The sequence below is a fragment of the Notolabrus celidotus genome, chromosome 12 (genome assembly GCF_009762535.1).
Source record: "Notolabrus celidotus isolate fNotCel1 chromosome 12, fNotCel1.pri, whole genome shotgun sequence".
In the NCBI taxonomy this organism is placed as follows: Eukaryota; Metazoa; Chordata; class Actinopteri; order Labriformes; family Labridae; genus Notolabrus; species Notolabrus celidotus.
In genome coordinates, this window is record NC_048283.1 from 30,451,217 (window position 1) to 30,461,608 (window position 10,392).

Consider the following 10,392-nt stretch of genomic DNA (forward strand, 5'->3'; position numbering starts at 1 on the left):
AGTGCGACAGCCCAAATATTTAATCTATATAAAGGGCTTTAATAATCCACTCAAATTTGATCTTGTTTAATTTCCCGAATCATTTTTATTTGATGCTGGTTTATTTGTCATAAATCTACCAGAGGATGAAATGAAGCCTTCTTATTACTTCCTCCTGAGCTGCACCTTGGAACCAGAGCGCGTAAACTAAGGACAAGCTGGCTCTTCTTAATCAGAGTAGTTGGATGCAAATAATCTTAGGATGGACAAATTTGATGCAAACAATACTTTATCATGTTATAAGTGTGCAGGGTCGGCCCGGGGCATAGGCAGAAGGCAAATGCTAGGGGCGCCAATAAAGATGAAAAGTTTAAGACAATTTGAAGAAATAAAAGAAAATGTGTTTATCTATCACTTTATTGCTTGTTATTTGATCTATTAACGTTTTTTTTGTCTTAATTAACAATGTTACATAATAATTCAAGAAACATAGCTACATCAAAAAGGTCCTATTTTCTTGCTCCGTCCTTGACTCTTGCCCAGCGCATCACATCACTGCTGCACGTCATCTGCTCGTTACCAGCTGTGCTCATTGTGGAGGAGACCAGGCAAGTCATGGATGGGTGACACTGTACCGATTCCCTGTTGATAGTCAGATTTAGATACACTTTCTGTTAAAATGATCTTTATGTCCCGATGGCAATCAACACATAATGTGTTCTTAAAAAAGAGGTAAAAAAAAAAAGCCTCTATCTACAGCCGGAGTAAACCTGGGAAAACACCAACCAATCCCTGCCATCAGGAGCCAAATCCCAAAACCAATCAAATCCCGTCCTGCCGTTCTGCCCGCCTCCTGCAAAGCTACATTTCATGTTTGTTTGTGTTTTTAACTTTCACTATGAGAATTGTGGCGTGAGACTGATTTAGTTATTGTTTGACTGCGCATGTGCAGCACCATTTGTACGGCTAGACAGCCTGCGTCACGACAGTTGAAGATTGCAATACAGTGAAACACTACACGTGGAAGACCGTCTCCGTCCTCACTTCATTATTAAGTGTTAATAAGATAAACACTTCACATGGTGTCAGAAGTGGGATGGATGTGGGCCCGCCCCAGGATGAAGCCTTCAGACAGGTAAAGACATTAATAGCATCCGCACCCGTGCTCCAGTACTTTGACCCAAAATTGCCGACTGTAGTTGGCGCTGATGCATCCAGTTATGGACTGGGTGGATTACTGTTGCAGGATCATGAAGGCACACTTAAACCTGTAGCCTATTGCTCCCGTACCCTCACTGCTGCAGAGAAGTCATATGCACAGATAGAGAAAGAATGCCTTGCCAGCGTGTGGGCGTCAGAGAGATTCTATCTGTATTTATGTGGTCTGGAGAGCTACAAACTACTGACAGATCACAAACCCCTGGTGACACTTATCAAAAACAAGGATCTTGATAAAACGCCGCTGAGATGTCAGCGACTGTTCATTCGACTCATGAAGTTCAATCCCGTCGCTGAATACATCCCAGGTAAAAACTTGATCGTGCCTGATGTGTTGTCTAGGCATCCAGAGTTTAAGACCGATGATACTAGACGAGATGAGGAAGTCCAAGCATATGTGGATGCGATCGAAGAGCACGAGAGAGACAAACCGTTCCTCGAACGCATTAAAGCTGAAACCGAAAAGGATCCGTCGTTGAATCTTATCCAAAACTACATCCAGTCTGGTTGGCCACAATATGCAAGAAATGTTGCCAGGCCTGCCTTGGACTACTACATGGAGAGAGGTAGCCTAAGTGAACAAAACGGATTGTTAAAAAGAGGAAATCAAATTGTGATTCCGCTAACCTTACAAGATGAGATGGTGGAAAGGATTCATCATGGTCATCAAGGCTTAAACAAATCAAGGCAGAGATACAAGGATGCCTGGTGGCCAAAGATAAGTAATGCAGTAAAAGAGAAAGTATCATCATGTCCTCTCTGTAACGAGCACAAACCCAGCCAGCACCGCGAACCACTCATCACTACACCACTGCCTGAACTGCCGTGGCAGAAACTGGCTGCCAACTTGTGCGAGTTCAAAGGTCGGAACTTTCTAGTAGTTATAGAGTACTATTCAAGGTGGCTGGAAATACTAACCTCACCAGGATCACAAGTGAAGTTCTAATAAACAAACTACTTAGCGTATTTGCACGGTTTGGGATACCTGAAGAGCTATTAACTGATAATGGCCCTCAATTCACCTCCCAGCAGTTTCGAGACTTCATGCATAAGTATGACATCAAGCATACAACGTCAAGCCCATATTATCCACAAGCTAACGGAATAGCAGAGCAAGCCGTCAAGACAGCCAAGAGCATACTGCAGCAGCCTGACCCTCAGCTCGTCAAGATAATGGCACCTGGGCCACACTTAGCCTAATGGGGTTCAAGTCATTCCCCCACTCTTTCCCACTTTCCTGCACTATCCACTGTCCTCTCCTCTACAAATTAAAGGTGTAAAAGCCCCCCCCCCCCCCCCCCCCCCCCCCAAAAAAAAATAGCATTTACTTAATTTAAGAATATTTTTCAACATATTGAGAAAAGGTCTCATATTTTTTTTATTTCTATCAAGAAAAATGCACTTGTCATCAGTGAAAATACACTAATTTAAAGGTATTTCTGGGTTCATTGAGGTTAGATATTCTAACTTGTTTTGGAAAGTCTTGAAAAGCCAAATTTTCTTGTGCTGTTGGCAGATCATTTTGCTTAGTTTAAGTAATATACCCCAATTTTTGTATATTTGTTTTTGTTTTTGAAGGCTGGCTTTTTGCAGTGCAAGTTTTTTACAATGAAATTGGCCGAACTGTTATTCCTAGATTTTAAGAATACATACAAGAAAAGGTTTTGAACCTGTGCATTGTCAATCTTAATCCACTGCTCTTCTGAGGTATTTTTAACAATATGGTATAAGTACAATGCTTGAGTGGCTAAATAATATAGCTCTAAATCTGGGAGATTGAATCCTCCTTCAGACCTAGATACATGCAGAACCTTCCTCTTGATTCTAGGGGTTTTCTTTCCCCATATGAACTCAGTTGTAGAGGCAGGGATGGGTTTCTCACTTATCACTTCTCTTAGAAAATAGAAAATAAAGAAAATGTTTAAAATATAAAGCTTTATACCACTTTTCTTGAAGTTTATCAATTTTGTGATTAGTGGCTGAGCTGACTGCAATACAAGGGGCACCAGCTGAAATCTTGCCTAGGGCACCAAAATGGTTAGTGCCGGCTCTGAGTAAGACCATTCAAACTCTGTCAATTAAAACATCTGTCCAATATAACCCACAGAAAAATATGTCTGAAACAGAATTTTGCTGTAACTAGCAAAAGTGATTACTAATTAGCAAAATGTACATCTAATGCTCAAGCTGTGTTTCCCCAACACATGGGGTGAAAGTCACTAGAATCACTTGAAACGCACGACTTGAGTCCAAGGATGGTTGTGGGACTAAAGATGAAATGAATGAAAACACTAAAGGTTTCAGAGAAACAATAAGGAAACACAATGTAGTAGTGTCAGGAAGAATAACAGTGACAATTCAAGAAGAGGTGAAGGTCCTGAATAAACAGTGATTAGTTCACTTTCTCCCTGAACTGATCCTAAAGAGCTCTGAACCATCCAGTGAACATCACATACGCAATAAAATAAGCCTTCAATGTCAATTATTAACACAGAAGTAAAGAGTAATAATGAATACAGAGTAGTGAATAAGCATTGCCTCATGACTTTATGATGACCGGAGCATTACCCTTGCGTTGTACATCTTTCTGTGTGGATATGCAGCATCTGTATTGTTCTAATTTTAACCTTTTAATACTTTGTTAAAGGCAAATGACTCCGGTAGTTTCAGTCTTCACTTTATGATTTGAGCTTTGAAGATGTTAAATTCAATATGATCAGTAAATGCGTGAGCTTCCTATTCTATGGACACACACACATTTCACCCATGCTTAAACATAGACTGAGAACTAAAGGATTTTTCTTTCACTCTGAAAAAAAATCTGCCTTTCAGTAGTTAAAGTTAAACATTCATCCTTGTCACTGTCCCCTTCTTGATTTCCAGTTCTTTGCATTCCTGACCACACTGTGCTACGCAGGCAGCACTTACCTGAGCTACCGTTCCTGGAGAGCCACAGAGGTGGGACAATAATCTCATCACTTTGTGTCCATCGGACTCTTCCTGGAGGACATTTCTGATGGAGATCTATCCCTTCAGACCAGGATGAGACTGAAGTTAAACTAAAAACTAATACAAAGAAGAAGAAACTATAATATGTCTATGATGGAATACCTTTTTGTTTGCATGTTTTGTTTTTATTTTCTAGGCAGAAATGTAAGAAGAGGAAGACAGATTTTGTGCTCACCTTAACTTACCAGCAAAGTTAAGAAAGTACATTAAAAACACAAGTAGTTAACAACAGCTTAATATTTATTTGATGTGAGGTTGATGTTCTTCTAATCAGAGCAACTCTACACACAGTCACTTTTAAGTTCACACAGTGAGACACAGGACAGCGCTAAGACACCAAATTCAGAATAACTCAGCACCTCAACATAAACAAGGTCAAGTAGAAACAAAGACAAATCAACAAAGACAAAAAGAATTTGCTCTGTAATGATTTTTATTGCTAACACTAAATTTTGGATTGCACAGCAGCATGATCATATGATTATGTGTATCATTCAATCTTTGAACCACATCTCTCAATGAATTTGTTTTATATTCCAAACCTAGCAGTCACCAGAGGAAACCTAATACCCGTGTCGTCTCACCTTTCATAACTTGGCAAGAGGCCGGCTCAGGAGGAGTTCCATGTGCTCATAGCTGATAATTATATAATTCATGCAGTTGATGTTAAACTAATAGCTCAATTAATTTCTCTTTCTTTATGTGATTAAAAATAATTATATAATAAGTGTCCCTTTGTTTAATGTCATTTTGTAATCATTCGTTTGTGTATTGTAATGAGTTACAGTGATAGACCATGTTCTTCTCATTTATATTTGTGTTTACTTTATTCTTACTGTATACAGGAGCTACATTCATTTAGCCTACTGTGAACAATACAGATGACTCCTTAGTTTAGAGTTAGTGAACAGTTAATTATCAAAAGCATCAGTAGCAGTAGGTTAAATCAGAAAGGAGCAGGAAACAGCCACATGCTCATCTAGGCATAGGCTAATTTTCTAGCTATTAGCCCGCCCTGCCACACTAGGATTCACCTGCCGTGAATCCACAGTGAGTCTTTCTCCCTCAATTATGTATCTTTGATGTAGTGGATTGTTGACAATGTATCAGGATGCGTATTGTATCGGCCTCAAACCAGAGATGTCCAGCCCTGTTCTTCAGACATGAGGGTCTGCTTCACACCAACTCTAGGATCTGGTCTTCTGTGGACTGTACCAGCCCGAGGAATCTTCAACATTTCATTGGTGAGTTTAATGTGTGTTTATTTTGTAAAGGAGGAGTCAGTCAAGGGTTTGTTACATGTGGATTCTGGGGGCGGCCATTTTGTTTGTATTCAGTGAACATGTAATGCCTCCAATGCTTCTATTAGGTCACAATAGGATTTCAAGAATGGTAGGTGTCATAACAGTCACAAAGCCTTTCAGAATGTAGAGTCTGAGTTTTTAAACATATACAGGACCAAGCTGACAGACCACACACACACTTCACAGATTTAATCTGGAGAACACAGTCAGAGTCAGAGAGACAGCAACAATCCTCAAACCAAAGAGAGAAATGGAAAACTCAGAATCAACCAGCTGGTACCAACCGATGGACATAGATGAGTCAAATGAGACTCTGGAGGAGATCATCACAAGGTATTGTCGCTGGCCAAGCCAAGACAAACCTCATCCTCAATACCATCAGAGGCGCCCACCCCAACGGCAGGAGAGGTATCCCGCTGCTGACAGCCAGGTCCAGGAGCTGCAGGAGAGGCTGGAGGAGGAGCATAAACAGAGACTCCAGTGTGAGGAGGAGAACAGGTGTTTGAAAGAACAACTGAAACGCCTGAAGCACTCCTTTCAGCCTCAGAACCTCACCCACTATGTGCAGCACACCACAGGGAAGTTCACTGGTATAATCAACGACCTAAACCAGAAGCTCACAGCCAAGGAGGAGGCCAATAAGACCCTCAAGAAGGAGGTGGAGGACCTGAAGCAATGGCTGGCAGAAGCCAAGACCAGCCAGACTGAGCTGTCCTCCAAATTAACATCCCAGAATGAGGACATGGACAGACTCAAGAAGGAGGTGGACAATCTCACCAATGAGAACGAAAACCAGACCTGGTTGGGTGACCTCGTTCTGAATGAGCTGGCCGAGGTCAGGGAGAAGCTTTCGGCGCTGGAGGCCTTAGACCTCCAGGAGCAGGTGGACAAGCTCACCAAGGACAAGGCGAACCTAACCTGGTGGAGTGACCGCCTCATGAATGAGCTGGACGAGGTCAGGGACCAGCTTTGGACGCTGTGGGCTTCAGACACCAAGGAGGAGGTGGAGGACCTGAAGAAAAGGCTGGCAGAAGCCAAGACCAGTCACACTGAGCTGTCCTCCAAATTAAAATCCCAGGAGGACGACAGTGACAGACTCAAGGAGAAGGTGGACCAGCTCACCAAGGAGAACAAAAACAAAACCTTGTGGAGTGACTTTCTTATGAAAGAGCTGGAAAAGGTCCGTGAGCAGCTTTTGGTGATGGAGCCCCCCAACCATCTGGCTCTCAAGGAGGAGACTGATCTTGCAAAACTTATGAAGAACCTGTCCCTCCAAGACAACACAGGGCCCTCCCTTCCCAGGGCTGAGACTTGGACTAAAGAACTGATCAAGATCTCTCCCTGGTGAACACCCCCCTAAACAGCTGCTGCCCCCCCTCCGTGGGTTTTTCTCCGGGTCACTCCGGTTTCATCCCACACAAAAAATTAGAATAAATTCGTGAAAAATATATGTTCTTTGCTTTGTTTAGATTTCTGTATCTGTCACACTGTTGTCTGTATAGAGAGTCTGATGTGTAATAGAATCAGATGTGTTTGCAGAGTGTGTTTGGACAGGTCTAATAGATCCAGGGTCTCTGAGCTTCAACATCTCTCTCTGAGGTTTTTCTTATTAACTGACCTAAATGCATGAAACCTTATCATGAGTCTGCAAGCTATTCATTTTATGGTATCATTTCTTAAAATTCACATTTAACCTCATACACATGACACCAAAACAAATAAACAATAAAACAAAGGGGACAATGAAACTAACAGTAACACAAAACAACAAACAAACAAAAACAAGATCCACAAACAGAACAGAAAAAACAACTCCTCACACCGACAAGCTCCATCTCTATAATTTCAGGATTTGTTTCTTCTTTAAATAAATGTTAGCTGTTTAAAAATAGATTCAAATAACAGAAAATCTTTGATCACAAATCAAATTTTCAGTACTCTCACTAAAACTTATGAACTAAGTGCGTGTAATACTTTAACACATATGTTTTCAAAATGAAATATTTGGTTCTTTTCAAGGGCTGATGATTTTTTCAGTTTTAAATAATATTGCAGTTTGTCACTCCAGTGTTTAAGTGAGCGAGGACATGTAGCTTTCCAGTGTTTTAAAATAACTTTCTTAAATACAATAGAGGAAAAAAGAATAACCCAGCTTTGTGGATATCTGACTCTTACATGTGAGACATCTTGAAAGATGCAAATAGAAATATTGAAATTCATTTCCACTCCCAAAACCTCAGACAACCAACGCTCTATTTCAACCAAACCTTCTGAACTTTACTACAGTTCCAAAGTGCATGAATCAGTGAATCTGTGAGTCTGCATTTCACAAATTTTCATTGACTGTAATATCTCTTGTTAAACTCCAACAGTCCTTCCATCTCAATTTGATATCCTTCCTCCCTAAATCTTGGTTCCATGAATTCATTCTAGTTTGCAACGTAGTTTCAACAGAATATGATTTCTGCAAAACCTTATAAACTTTACCAATTCAATGATTACACGTTTCTGATAGAAATAGATTCCTCTAAATCACTCTGCTCTGTGTAAGAATGTAGGTCAAACATTTTAAATACACTTCTAAGCTGCATATACCTGAAAAATTCTTCATTAGAGAAACAAAAAGTGGATTGAAGGTCGGTCCAGGAGATACATTTATTTCCACTGATCAGGTTTTCAATAGTCTCTGTACCTCTGGACTGTCCCAAATAGTAGTTTGTTTTGGAATTGATATTGACTCACTGAACATCATTCCAACTGACTGGCACACTGCAAAAACTGAAATCTAAGTAAGATTGAATGTGTGAGACATGAGGTTTGTACTCTATCTCAGGCAGCAGAGACACATGCTCTACCTGCCCTGTTACCTATCATTATTTCATCTCCCTCCTCTCTTTCAGGAGACCAGCCCATTTCAGCTGTTAGTACCTTCTGTGAGCTGTGAGCTCTCCACTCTTATTCACACTTTTTCAGAAGCAGTCATCAAAATAACTTTGTCATAAAATTTTCAGATGACACTTATTTTAAGTCTTTTGAATGTTGATGATTGCTCTTCTGTTTATCTCAAGGAGGTTGTCTCATTTCAGGCTCGATATGAGAAACATCATCTCATTCTGAACACAAACAAAACTAAAGAGATGATATTTGACTCCAGGGCAGTCAGATCACATGACCCTGTTTTAATTAGTGATGGTCTAATTGAGCAGGTGGACTCTTAGAAGTATTTGGGCATTCAGGTGGATAACTTATTAAAGTGGAATGTTCATGTTGATTTCTTGTGTGACCCAAAGACTGCATTTTCTTCATAGACTCAGAGTGTTTGGCGTAAGTACGAGTGTGATGTTGACCTTCTAATGCTGTCATGGGAAGTCTGAGCAGATATGGGATGGCAGCCTTGTTTGGCTCTCTATCTGTTCAATGTAAATCTAAGATTGAAAAAAAGTTTAAATGTGCCATGAAAGTGATTGGTAAGAAAAATGACCTGTCCCTTCAAACCATCTTTGGAAAAACTGTCATCAATCAGTCACAACATTTTGAATCAGAATCAGAATCAGAATCAGCTTTATTCGCCAAGTATGCTTGAACACACAAGGAATTTGACTTTGGTAAACTGTGCTCTCTTTGTACAAGGCATAAGAATAGGAATAAGAATAAGAACTAAGAACTACAATAAAAAAATAAAATGAAAATATAATAACAATAACCTTAGCTATAAATACAAAGAAACAACAAATAGCTTGACTAATATGTACAGGCTAAAATAATATGATAAAGTGCAGTGGTGAGTTGCAGAGGTAGTTTTACATTATAAAATAGAAGTTAAATAGTACAAAAAATAGAAATATGGAATTCTGCTTGAGAATTGTTGCATTGTATATCTACATGTATATTTACAGAGAGTATTGATCTGACAGGTATGACACTGTTATGGTTTAGTGTTCATCAGAGTGACAGCCTGGGGGAAGAAACTGTTCTTATGGCGGGTTGTTTTGGCGCACAGTGATCTGTAGCGCCTGCCAGAGGGGAGGAGTTTGAAGAATTTGTGTCCAGGGTGTGAGGGGTCAGCGGTAATGCTCCCTGCCCGTTTCCTGGCCCGGGACCGGTACAAGTCCTGGATGGGGGGCAGGTCGACACCGATGATTTTCTCTGCAGTCCTTATAGTCCGCTGCAGTCTGTGTTTGTCTAGTTTGGTTGCAGAGCCAAACCAGACAGTGATGGAGGTACACAGAACAGACTGGATGATGGAGGTGTAGAACATGATCAGCAGCTCCTGAGGCAGGTTGAACTTCCTGAGCTGACGCAGGAAGTACATCCTCTGCTGGGCCTTTTTTCTGATTGTGTCTATGTGGGAGGTCCACCTCAGGTCCCGGGAAATAGTGGATCCCAGGAACCTGAAAGAGTCCACAGTAGACACAGTGCTGTTCAGGATGGTGAGGGGGGGGAGTGGGGGGGGGCTTCTCCTGAAGTCCACTGTCATCTCTACCGTCTTGAGCGGGTTCAGCTCCAGATGGTTCTGACTACACCAGAGGGCCAGCTGTTCCACCTCCTGTCTGTAAGCAGACTCGTCTCCGTCCTGGATGAGACCGATGACGGTGGTGTCGTCTGCAAACTTCAGGAGTTTCACCGAGGGGTCTCCTGAGGTGCAGTCATTGGTGTAGAGGGAGAAGAGCAGTGGGGAGAGAACACATCCCTGTGGGGCGCCAGTGAAGGACTCTTCTCACGCTCTTTATTCAGAATATGAATTATTGCTCTCTGGAAGACGGATCAGAGCGAGCAGATATAAAAGTAATCACTTCAAGCTCTCTTTCCGCCCTACTTCCATCACTCTACTCCTCAAACAATCTGCACTAACGTAATGCTCTAGTAGGAGTATGAGGGTCGA

The 10,392-nt window shown here is 41.2% G+C and overlaps 1 protein-coding gene and 1 long non-coding RNA gene across 2 annotated transcripts; both read left to right on the top strand.

Annotated features, from left to right (window-relative positions):
* Positions 1–899: 899 nt before the first annotated feature.
* LOC117822945 lies at positions 900–4,930 on the top strand. Its single transcript, XR_004633282.1, has 2 exons — positions 900–1,114; positions 4,081–4,930. It is a non-coding gene; the product is annotated as an uncharacterized LOC117822945 (long non-coding RNA).
* Positions 4,931–5,204: 274 nt separating this feature from the next.
* On the top strand, positions 5,205–6,958 carry LOC117822937 (cingulin-like). The gene is made up of 2 exons (XM_034697909.1): positions 5,205–5,450; positions 5,697–6,958. Exon 2 carries the CDS (start codon positions 5,761–5,763, stop codon positions 6,856–6,858), a length of 1,098 nt encoding a protein of 365 aa, XP_034553800.1. The 5' UTR covers positions 5,205–5,450; positions 5,697–5,760; the 3' UTR covers positions 6,859–6,958.
* The last annotated feature ends 3,434 nt before the right edge of the window (positions 6,959–10,392 follow it).